We start from the raw sequence: 12,451 nt of genomic DNA on the forward strand, positions 1-12,451 counted from the left end.
CTCAGCTGGACTCGAATTTTTTTTACACCATCAGGTGGGGTTGCCCTGCCATCTTTGGGACCCTATGATGTGGTCACAGCAGCACCCAACGTTGGTACTGGACTGCTAAGTACTTTGGTGGCCCTTTGGCCATCACGGTGTTCCTCTCCCTTGTCCCGCTTCACTTAAACAACCCTGCTGTTTTGGGGAGTCCTGCTCAGTCAGCCCTTTGTTGTGCTGCAGATTTCCCCCTCTCCAAACATGGCTCTCGCCCAGCTCTTACATGGGATGCCAACGAGACTCCATGCAAACCCCTTCGCTCGGGGCCTTCGGCTCCGACAGCACATCCTTCATGCACTGCAGGGAGCCGGTACCAAGGACCGGCAGCCAGATGGACAGTAGTCGGGGGCTTTCAGAGCTCCAGCAAACCTGTCTTGGAGATGGACGTGGGCTACTCATTTCCTAACCCGTGATTTTGAAAAAAAGGATGGTAACAGTCATGGAGGGGAAAAGAAAGAAACCGCATGGCAGAACAGAGTGAACGGTCTGTGAGAGGGAGGGCTATGGACTGGCTGTGGGGGGAGTGGAGGGTGCTAGTGGGGACAATTCCAGCCAATGCCACAGGTCTTGCAAGGTGAAGAGCGCCTCCTGCAGGCTGCTCTCAGCTCTTGGGGAAGTCAACAGGAACGGAGCTGAGCGCTACGTGGGCACCAGCTCCCCAACCATTCCCATGGGCTTGGTGCTGTGCAACATGGCGGCAATCCATGCATCCAGCTGCCCACGGACCTTGCCTGTATGCTGGAGGTGCTCAGTCGCTCTCTAAGCTTCTCCTGCCCTCACTCCAGACGCACATCATCCTGCAGGAGAAGGCAGTTTGATACAGGAGCCAGCCGTTCCTCCTGTCTGGAATTTATCTCCCAGGGAGACAGAGGGAGCATTGTTTTGCATAGTCTGCCCTTCTTACGGAGGCCCATCCATCTTCATATCCCCAGATAGTGACATCTTGGAACACACAGCGGATAAGATTTAAACAGCACTGGGCCAGGCTGTGCTGCACCATCGGGGGAACTGCCTTCATCAGTCAAGTGTATTTACTAAACACCACCACAGCACACACTCCGCGAGCAGCTGATGGCTCCTCAAGACTTCATAATCTCTTCAGAAGACACATCGGCCATAATTAATTGAAAGAGATGGGACCCGTTGATGGGAATTTTTAATGAGCAGGAACATCTGTTCACTCTCTGCGCCTTGTAGGCACCCAGACCCCCACGTTTGGCCTCTTTCGTGCCCAGTGGGCCACCTCTGACCTTCTCCAGAAGGCGCGTTCCTGGGATAATGATATGACTGGACGGGAGGGGTCAGGGCGACTCGACTGGAACAAAACACGTACGCCGCGGGGCTGGAGAGGACGGGCCATATGGAGCGGCCGCCCTTGCCTTTCGCAGGCAGGGGGCGAGGGCATCGGGGAGATGAACATGAGCCAAAGGGTGACCTCGGTGCAACGCCACCGACAACACCCCAGCAACTCTGGGCCTCTCTGAGAAAGGCCCAGATCTGGATGAGCAGGAAGGGGCCCACAACGGGGTGTGTGTCTGTGTGTAGCTCCCTTCCCATCAAGCCCGGGGTTGAGATAAGGCAGGCGAGCGAGTGGGAGGGAGGAGAGCTAGCAGCAGGCCCACATTTCACCTGCCTTTAGATTTACAGGCAGCTTTGTTCTCCGGCACCATTAATCATCCAGGGAGGATACAGACGCCTATGGAGCTTGAAACAGCACAGCAAGTATAAATCCAGCAGGCCTTTGATAACGGCCATAAAACAAACAGGTTAGTCAGGCATTGCATGGAGGGGCCCAGGAAAGCAAGCCCTGCGGACAGGCCACCCCTCCCAGGCAGCAGGCGCCCCCGGCTCATCCGTTTATAATGCAATGATGATTTTTGTTCCTAATACAGGACTAAGGTCGCCATCTCCTTAGATCAAAACCCGGTCAGTGCATTGGGGAGTCTGAAGGAGGGGGCTAAGGTGGGGATCAGTGACAGCAGGGCAGGGCCAGAGAGGGAGGGAGAAGGGAAAACTCCCGCCCAGCCTATCGTGCCTGTCAGAACAAACCCGTCACTCCCCTCTCCGTGTCACCGGGCAGTACTGACCCGAGAGGAAGGACACAGATTGTACACCCAGCCTACCCTTAGCAATAATCCATTCAGAAACAAACATGGGCTCAACCAGGCAGAGAGCAAGGGGAAACAGTGGGTGCCCCAGGGGATAGGATCTGGGGTGCCAGCTGTTTTAGGAATAAGGAGTTCTCAACCTGGGGACCCCCAAAGGAGACACAAACAGGTATCAGGGTGTTCTAACATCCCTGCTCTTCCTATATGGCAGAAAGGGAGCAGGGTCCTGGGTAGATTTGGGGTTGATGGGAGATGATGCCCTGTCCGGAAGGGGCTGACAGCTGCTAGGTTGGACGGATGGATGAGAGGAGTAACCAGGGCCTGAGCCCAGCGTGGGGCAGAGAGAAGAAAGCGAAGGCAAATGAGAATGTCCCTGGGTCACATGAGTCAGAGATATCCTGCCCTGGGGCAAACAGGGCAGCCCTTCCTCATTCCCCAGCTGGATTGGCGACACGCCCCCAAGCACAGCACTGCCACCAGGGCCACGGCACACCCATGGCAGCTTCCCAGGGCTCAGAGTGGCACCGGACGGCCTGCGTTTGATTTGCTGTCTCGGAGCGGCGGCTGTGATGATGAAAGGGGAGGAGAGGAGGAGAGACGGGGGGGGAAAAGAAATCCGTCATTCCCTGGCGATTAGCGAGTGATCTCCGCCAGTGAGAATGCAGGACATGCCCTATTAGGTTTAAAATAGACTATTCTTCATTTAATCGGGCCTTTCAAAGGCTCCCCATTACCGGCGAAATCTCGGTAACCCTGGAGAAGCGGCTGCTGATGGATCGGCTGCTCAGCTCCCCATTTTGATTTCTGCATTGCTGATGCGAGTGACTTGCCCCTCTAACTTTATGAAGTTATTTCTCTCTGTTTCCCCCGCCCCCAAAGAGAGGATTAAACCCTCAATTGAGTCTTTGTGCAGCGACTGAAGGGCCATATATCATCTGTTAATCCAGTCCCAGCTCCCTCCCAGCTCTCCCCGGCAGCATTAGTGGTTCGTTAAGCGCTGCGGCGATGAATCGCTGGAGCGGATCTGTCCCGGCCCCATCTCGTGGGGCACTGGATGCTTTGCAAGCAGCCGGGGGGAGGCGTTAGTACTCACTCGGCTGTGAGGACACGGACAATAGGGTACTGGGGATGGCACAGGGGAATCCACCAGCCTGGACGAGCTCTGAGTTGGTGCAGGGAGGAGTCTAGGCGTGGCCCGGCCTCTCCCCCATTCCGTTTGGGGTGATGTGCAGAGAATGGGGGAAGTAGGGGCCTCCCGGGGTGTGGACCTCCCGAGGGGGAGAGGACATGCCCCCCTCCACCCTGCACTGCCACCCGGGGGCATGGAGATGCTGGCTCTCCCTCTAGAGACTGTGTCCTCTCCCCCTCGGGAGGCCCCGACCCTCTCTGAGCCTCTAGAATAGAGAAGGCAGGTTCCCGAGCGCTGCTGTCCCTGGGCTACGCTGTCGCTTCCCCCTAGCTTAGAGCAGGGGCAGACGGCTCAGCGCAGCGCACTGACCCCTGGGTAATGGGACCCAGCGGGGAGAGTAACGCCAGCCCCCAGTGCTCTCACCCGGCACGGCTGTGCAGCTCACTGGGAAAGGGGAAAGCCCCACCCACACCCACGGCTCTCGGCACAGGGTGTGGGTCACTGACCCAGTGGGATGTAGGTGTAGACAGGAATATCCCCCCCAACGCCAAAGGGCCTTGCAGAAAGGAGAGACTCAGGATGGGGGCAGCGAGACAAGATCCAAGCAGCTGGGGAGGTGAAGGGACACGGTGCCAAGGCGAGGCAGTATTCTTGGGGGCAGAGTCCAAGGTGATCTCTGGGGCAGGTCACAGCATGGGGGCTGGGTCCTGGCTATCTGCAGCAGGACCTTCATCTGCTCCCCCAGGATCCTTTTGCCCTGTAAAGAATGTGTCCCCTATGGCTCAGTCTGAAACCATCTCCCTTCGGGTCGGTTGCCCCGCAGCAGGGGCCAGAGGAGGGATCATGGCAGATGGGGGGGGGGAAGGATGTGAGGGGGTGGCATCGATTTCTGACTCATTGCATGACCCTGGAGAAAATCACTTCTCTGAGCCTCAGTTTCCCCATCTGTGAAATGGGCTTGAGGATACCTGCCTTCCCTTGTAAAGCGCGTTGAGGGCTACAGACGAGACATGCTACGTATCGCTATCACTCCTCTCGCCCAGCGGAGAGGAAGGGTGGCCCAATAGGTAGGGCGCCAGTCCCTGCTCCATCACAGATTGCCTGTGCGACCTGGGGCAAGTCACTCAGCCTCTCTGGCCCTCCGAATGGACAATGGGGACTTGCCCTGCCCTGCCTCTCCGGGGGGCTGTGAGGGTGACACAGCAGCTTCCAGCTCACGCTTTGCAACCTTTAACTACCGCCCCTCTGCCAGTCCCCTGGGGGTCCCAATTACCACCGTGTTACAGCTACGGAAACTGAGGCATGCAGCCAGTAAGGGCCCAAGCTTCACACTGATCCGTGTGGACCTCCGGGCCCAGCACTGCTCCACCCAGGGGCTGCCCTGCGCAGACTGGCTTGCAGGGCCGCGGCCCTAAGGGATTTGCACACAGCTGTCCCCTCCAGCGAGTTGTGCAAAGGGCAGGGGTGGATCAGAAGGAGCAGGAATGGCCTCTTCTCTCCTTTACCATCCTAGCGCATTAAAGCCTATTGTGCACGCGGCAATTACCTCCTCGTCTCCAGGCGCCAGGCTGGGACGCAGCTACGCGAGACAATAAACCAGACCTGGTTAACCTATATTTTAAAAAGGTCACTTCTTACGAGGCAGCCAACTGGGGGGGGGAAACAATCAAGTCAGCAGCCAGGAGGGGGAAGGCTGAGAGAGAGGTGCTGTGAGCGCCCTGCCCCTCCCAAAGCGCTGGCAGAGGGGTCTGCTTTGTGGGATTAGAGCCTGCGTCCCTTGAAGCACCAAGAGTTTTGTTTTCCTTCCCCTCTCGTCTTTGTGTTTTAATTAGTATTTCCAAGTGGTGTAATCCCTCCGGGAACCCGCCGTAAAATACAGGCGAGGAGAACCGCTAACAATGATTCTTAATTAGCAAGCGCTTCCTACCCAGATTGCAGCATGGGCATGGGGCGGGGGGGAGAAACAGGAAGGGAAGCCTAGGACAAACCAAGTCAGATTGGGGTGCCGGGAGCCACAGGGCGAGGGCCTGCTTGGTGGGTGTATATTTACTGCAGGCTGCATGGAGATTAGAGACAAAGGCTGCCCCGCTCCCACCACCTTTTATCACTCTTGGCACTGGAACCAAAAACATTTGGCTTGAGAGCAAAGTTCCCACCAGTCTCCTTCTGTGCCCGGTATCAGATACACGCACAAAGTAAACAGCGCTGTGCACACATGTGGCTTTGTCCTCTGAGCTTGCATACACAGCACACACCCCTGCGGAGAGTCAACACATTCTTGTGGCGCTGGATAAGGAACTGCTGCACCAGGTCAGATCTCTGGCCCATCGACTCTGGCATCCCGCGGGGCCAATTGCTTCGGAGGAAGGTGTAAGATCCCTGCACTGATGGGATAAACCAGCCTGCAGGGAGAATTCCCTCCTGACCCCAAAAGTTAGAAGCCAGTTTATGCCCTGAAGCAGGAGAGTGTCTGTCCCTCATAAGATTCAAGCGTGTGCACACACACACACACACACAGAAACGTTACCTGTCTGCCTTCACTTCTCCAGACCCCGTTCACCGTTTTCGTCGGGGCGATGGTCACCACGGGGGGTGTGCTAGGCACGCTGTGCCCCCCAGGGGGGACGATGATGGGGCCCATGGGTCCTCGCTTGGGTGTGCTGGCAGGGGAGCTGTGGTTGGTGGCTGGCGAGGAGACGGGGGAAGACTCGCTGCTTATCGAAGACCCTTTAAAGAAACCGAGAAAGGGGATCAGAAGGGAAACCTTTAACAAACCCTTAATAGTAGCACATCACCCATTAAACCTCATTGACAACAGCCCTGTCCCCGGATCGCCAGGCTGTGGATTTGGTGGCACCATTAGCTGGGTCAGAGACCACAAACTGGGCTAGCAGATCACATCCTGTGCAACCCCCCTTCAGAGCCGCTGACCTCTCTGAACAGAAGCATACAAGAGCACATCACCGAGGGCCCCATCCTACGCGGTGCTGAGGGATTCCTGTGAGCTACTTCGCACCCACAATGGCCACTGACTGCCATGGGTATGGAGGGATTGGGCCCGGAGTGTCGGGGCCACTAGGAAAGGTCCTCAGAGTCCCATGGAGGGCCACCATCTATCCTCAATGCCCCAACTAGTCCAGTGGCACGGCCACCACTGGAGCCCTGCCTGGTGGCCCATAGGATATAATCTGCAAAGCCAGATCTATGGCCGGGAAGGGAGAAGGGCCAGGAGGGGACCTCTCTCTTATCAAGCAGGCCTCTGAATGAAACGCTGGGTGAGTACCAGGGCTGGTAGAACCCAGGCACCACAGCGACCACCGCAAGACACCCCCACATCGCAATGCTGCTGTGTGGGTTAGACTCCCAGCAGGTGGCAGCTCCGCCCCGACAAGGCAATGAATGCCCATGCCGGGCTGAGCGGATCTTTGCCATCCCCAAGGTGCGGGACAGGGGGAGATGGATGAAGATCCCGGAGGTGAGGGAAAGGAGGAGATGGATGAAGGCAACCTCAGGACATGTCTACCCAGGACAATTCCCCGGCATAATGATAATTACGCGCACACATACATCCCATGTCACTCTGGAAGTGGTACAAACACTAGTGGAATAAGAGTGCCTGCGGGAGGCAGTTATAGCAGCAAGGTGGGTACATTTCCCAGGGGGTTAAAGAAGGGATCCGTGCAGTGGATTTACTGTGTACGTCTGAGGACCTATTAACACCCCTCTTCCCCAACCCCACACCAGAAGATCCAGCAGCCAGAGAGTGCAGCAGCCATGTTTGTTTTCAAACAGACTCTACTTTGCCTTGCTCAGGCGAATGACCCTTTGCTCTGGGCTGCCTGAATGGCTGTTGTACTTCACCCCAGAAGTGGCTGCATTTCAGTGGCGGAGGCACTCCGCCACAGCCAGGGCGTAAAGTACATCATGGCAATGAGTCTCGATGTACAGTGCTATTAATAAGAGACCGTTACTCCTGCCCAGCCCCCCAAAGCTGGCTCCCTGCCCATGGCGAGAGAGGCTCCAGCGGGAGCAGGACGACCACGCAGGAGATGTGCTGCTGCTGAAAGGGGTCAGAGGCATCAAAAGCCATTAGTTGTTTATTTATAATTCAATACCCCTTTATTCAGCACGCGGCACTGTCTGTGAGCGTGTGTGCTGCGGTTCTCATTGGGAAGCATCCTCTTAGCGTTACAAGGCTTTGCCACACGCTGTTCGAATGGCCGGGAATGGATCCTCGCGTCAGTCCCGCCTGGCCCGGGCAGCACCACAGCCAGGAGAGGGCTTCCACACTCGAGGACAAGCTGGGCTGAAGTCACTCACCGAGGACGTCTTTGTGCAAACGGGGCAGCTGCCCGGCTTTCAGTGGTGCCAGACGCTGGCAGAGGACAGGGGTCGGTGCATGAGGATCCTGCCCCTTGTCCTCTCCCCCAGGGCCTGGCATATTTGGTCAGCAGGTCCGTTGCTGGGGGGATGGGAGCGCTGGAGTTCCTGACATACTGCCTCCGAAGGACCCTGGTTTTTCACCCCCAAGCCCCGATGCGGTGGAGGGATTTTCAAGGCCTTCTGCCCAACCGTGGGGGCTTGAGAGCACTTGGAAAAACCGTCTCTCAAACAGACAGCTCTGCTGAGCCTTAAGACAGGGGTCACCGGGGCTGCTCCATGATGCGGCTATGTCTGTGCAGCCTCACATCACAGATCTCCCCATCAGGCAGCCAGCGGCGCCAGCCCCCGGTAAGGAACAGCCGGCTGGGGTGGTGACAGCAGAGGGGAATATCTCCCCTAACAGCCTTTGCTCCCGACCGTGGTCTTATTCTCCAGAGCCCATCCCCAAGCACCGCACTCACGGCAGTTCTCTTGCATGGCCAACAGGGAGGCTAAAATGTGCCTCACAGTTCTCCCCGCGGCCCCTCTGTGTCCTCTGGTGCCATGTCTAATCCGACACTGGGCAATGAGATCCCCTCTGCCAGCTGGAGGTCCTGGGGGCAGAGGACACGAGTGCTACTGTCACGAGCAGCTCACCAACTTCCTCTTGTAGTTCAGAAGTCAAAGATGCTGCTTTCGGATAGGAAGATCCTTGGTTCAAATCTCAGCAAGGATAATTGAGCCGTCTTCCATGCCCTCCCCAGCGGAACGAGAAGAGTTTAGCAGCAGGCTGCAGTAACTTACAAATATGGTGGGGTAGTCATTTAAGATTTGGCTCTCCAGGTCAGCCCCTCAGTTCCCCTGTTGACCCTCTAGCAGGGGACTATGACTGTGGCATTAGAGGAGGACAAACCCCCTCACAACAAACCCAGCTAGCAGTGCCATTCTAGGTAAACGAGGAAACACATTCCTTCCTGACCTCCACAGTGATCACCCCACGCCCTGAAGCACGGAGATTAGACTAATACACAGAACTACAAGCTTTATCGCTGCTCAGAAAATGTTCCAGTCCCTTTTAAAACCCTGCCATGCTATTTAACTCAATAACTCCCTGTGGCTGATAACACGCTGTATGAGTACGTGTGTCCTTCCCAGGGGCACCCAGTCTACAATACGCCACCCTCCACACAGGCAAAGCTGGGGCAGCTCCAGACGCCTAATGCAAAGTCCTGATATTCCAGCTTTGAGCCAACATGAGAATTTTTCCAGCCCTCAGTTTGGCTGACTGAGCGGCATGGACATTCATCTCTGGCACTGGAGACGGGAAAGGGGCATCAGGGATGCCAAGCATGCGCAAAAGGGTGCCACTTGCGTGGCGCCAGCACCCGCTGCCAAGGACGCCCTTCGCGGCACACAAGTGGGGGCACAGTGACCCGAGAGGGTGACCGCTTTCTTTCAAGAAAAATTAGCCAACACTTGCAGTCGAGGCTGCAAAAGTTACTCTTGAGTGAGCGCTGGCGCTCGCAGACGCAGGCATTGGGATAAATCGAGTCACTCTTTGTAACCCTGGGGCAAGGCTCTGGCATTATTTGCATAATACATCTGTATTTTAAATTATACCCACCCCGGGGATGCCGGTGATATTTGCAAGGGAAAAATAAAACCTCCGAAATGGAATTAAAGTACCGAGAGCAATGCATATAGAAGGGAAAGGCAGGGCCAGAAATACAAATGGGATGCTAACTAGGGCACGCATTGCTCATCATGTGCTTCACTGCAAATTGCTAGCATGTAAAAATGAGCAAGGACAGGCCAAGCTTTGGGATGTGTGAATTTTGTGCTCCTGAAAGATACCGCTGTATGGCCGTGGAGACAGAAGCAGGAGCAGCGTGGGCTGCAGTGACCCCAAGTCGCTCTGCCAATGCACTTCAGCATTGACCACTTCCAGTGCCCGTTCAATCCTTGGCTCCTCTGCTCAGCCCGTCAACAAGGGGCCAAATTCTTTGCTGGTGGAAATGGGCAAAAGGCCAACAAAGTTAATGGCGCTGCATCCATTTACAGCACAGTTTGCTAATTAGCACCAATTCTGAGAGTGGACTTAGCGAGACGGCTGCTTCCCCGACGGGAAGGGAACTGAGGCTGCTCTCAGCCATCAGGTGTCCCGACCGGCCTGGGCTCTGCAATTCGGTCCGACTCCCCCAGCACGTCGCTAATGGCATCCCAGCTGAACGAGGCGCCTCTCAGCTATGAGGCTGGCACAGAGCTGGATTGAATCCCAGGGCTTGTAACTCAGAACTGGAGCCTGCACACCTTGCGCCCGCTTGGCAGGACAAAGGAAACGCCGTGTCGTGAGTTCAGTGGGAGTTTGGCACGGATCTGGGCCTGGCAGACTCCGTGACGTCACTAGCACTACTGTTTTCTGTGGAAGGTGCCCAGATGTCACGGTGACGGGCGGCAGGATAAAGCTCTAAGATAAGATGTTCCCCTAATTCACCTGTGGGCTCTCTAACGCTATTGCTCCCCATGCTCCGGTGGCAACGCAGAGCCCAGCAACTCTCTCCGAGCCACCGAGAGAGCACGGAGCTTGGTGCCGAGCAGCAGGGGAGGAGCATGGGAAGTGGAGATGGGCTCGGCATAGCTATCCGGGCAGGCTTGGGGATGGGGGAAACGAAGGGGCGAGTGGCGGAGGAATCCTACCAATGGCGGTGTGTGGAGAGGCGTTATTAGCTGCCGAGCCCTATTAATTATTCCTGAGTCTCTTCGGGGAGCGTCAGGGAGAGAAAGGCTGCCCATGACAAAGGAGGCGGCCGATACGGATTTGACACCCTCTGAGGTCTATCTTGTCAGCGCAAGGCCAACAACAATTAGCACCTAATCCCCTCTGAGCTGGGAAGCCATTACTCACCACGCGCTAGCGTTAACAATCAATACCGCCACAATGAGCCGGGCAATTAATGAAGCTAAAGTCTTACTTCAGAACCTTAATTCTCGCTGTGTGGCTTTAAACGGGAGGGTTTGTGATCGTTATAATTAACTGGTGCTATTCAGCCAGGAGTTAGTCAATGAAACTAATCTGGATTGGAGATGACAAGAGGCACAGTGTGATGGTGTCACCTTTGTTGTCTGACCTCCTGCTTTCCGCTCAGTGATAGCAGATTAGCAGGCGAGGCTGACAGGCAAATGTAATTAACAGCTGAGACCCTGCAGAAGAAGAAAAAAAACAGAGATCTGAACCAGTGAAGCCCACAATCGGCTGAGGAGCTTTGGGGATTTCTTTGTGCCTCCCTTCCTCCCTCTTTGCTGCGCCTCCCTTTCGGAATAAATTTACTCCTTGATTAGGCAAGAAAAGGTGCAGATTTCTGTCCAGCCAAGAAAGGCGTCGGGGACCCTGCATCCCAGACACTGCAAAGGTCCGAGTTATGAATGACTCATCCGGCAAAGCAACCTCACAGGCCATCCACAGTGTCTCTCCCCTCTCCTCCCCTCCCCTCTAGCAAAGCCATCTACAGCTGGGAGGCATTCGCATTAAAGGCCAAACTAGTCACCATCTGCTGGCAAAGAATGTGGCGCACTGAAGACACACTCTTTTTCCAGCTTCTTACTCCTGTCCGGTGCATAGAGCAAGGGACTGGGAATCAGGACGCCAGGGTTCATGCCCAGCTCGGTCGCCAGTCCCTGGCGCCACCTTGGGCAAGTCTTTAGCTTTCCCATGCTTCGGTTGAACTATGAGTAGAATAGACCACTAGAGGTCTCGTCGGCACCCAGGTCTGAGCGCTTGGTTAGCCTAGCCTGAGTGTGAGCAGCCCCCCTGCAAAGCCCCACCTGAGTTACGGCGTCCTCACCAGTGCCGCGCTCACCTGCGTGTGTCGCTAGGGCTTCTGGGGGCGCATCGCTGAGCCGCTCAATGATCCTTTCCCAGTGAGCTGGGGGAGAACTCATCTCACTGGCTGGGCACATGGGGGAAGGCACTGGAGGGCTGTCAGCACTCGAGAGTGAGTTAGCTGGTGTCCTCTCTGCAAAGCGGGCGGGTTACCTGCCTGAGTGAAAGCAGCACCTGGGCTCTAGTCTATACCCCCAGCCAGGCCAGCTAGCCAAACCCCCAATCCCAGCCGAGGGGGGTGGGTTGGGGTAACACTCGGGGCTAACTCTGCAGTGAAGGGATGGCTTCGGGGGGTATCAGCTCCTAATGCAGCAGGGCTGACATCTGACAGGCTCAGAACCCAGCAGGGCTGACCCAGCTCTCCTGGAAAGGCAAAGTTCTCGACGCTTTGCTCTGGCCGGGCCTCTCCACCCGTACTGATGTTTGCCCGGCTTGGCCATGCATGAGGACCGTAGCGCTTTGGGGGCCCTGCTGTGTGCCGTGCCGGCTGCATCCTTGTGCCCCACGATCCTCACAAGGATGGAGACGCTGCAGGGGTCCTTGGGAACCTGCAGTCTAAAGGCGAGGGATCGCTGGGCCGACGTGGGGGTCGGCTTGCCCTGCCCGGTGGGAAGCCGTAGCGAGTTTGAACCCGGGGAGCACAAGGGGGCTGGGCAGGCAAAGCCTTATGGGGCACACTGGGATGACACTACCGTACCCCACACCTAACCAGCCGGAGTTACTCCGCGGGCCGTTCCTTCCAGCTCAGACACACAGCAGCGCATGCGCTTGAGGATACGCCCCGCAGCCTCCTCGTTAAAAAATAGCCCTTCCCTTGAAATCCTTCCCCAGGACTAGATCGACGGGGCCTGCTCCTGCCAATTCGCAGCACGCGCCATGCTTCTTCAGCAAGCAGCCGTGGGTTCCAGGGAGGCGCGGGTACTCAGCACCTGC

At 56.4% G+C, this 12,451-nt stretch overlaps 1 protein-coding gene across 3 annotated transcripts in view; it reads right to left on the reverse strand.

Annotated features, from left to right (window-relative positions):
• LOC112108572 (genetic suppressor element 1) overlaps nt 1-12,451 on the reverse strand; it is a 231,507-nt gene that overhangs the window by 26,643 nt on the left and 192,413 nt on the right. For all 3 annotated transcript variants that reach the window (XM_026663682.2, XM_024202760.2, XM_026663683.2), the window contains exon 3: nt 5,804-6,003. In XM_026663682.2, the coding sequence (XP_026519467.1) occupies nt 5,804-6,003 (200 nt within the window). The remainder of the gene's footprint in view (nt 1-5,803; nt 6,004-12,451) is intronic.

Source organism: Terrapene carolina, unplaced genomic scaffold (genome assembly GCF_002925995.2).
Source record: "Terrapene carolina triunguis isolate 2854851 unplaced genomic scaffold, T_m_triunguis-2.0 Scaffold33891, whole genome shotgun sequence".
In the NCBI taxonomy this organism is placed as follows: Eukaryota; Metazoa; Chordata; order Testudines; family Emydidae; genus Terrapene; species Terrapene triunguis.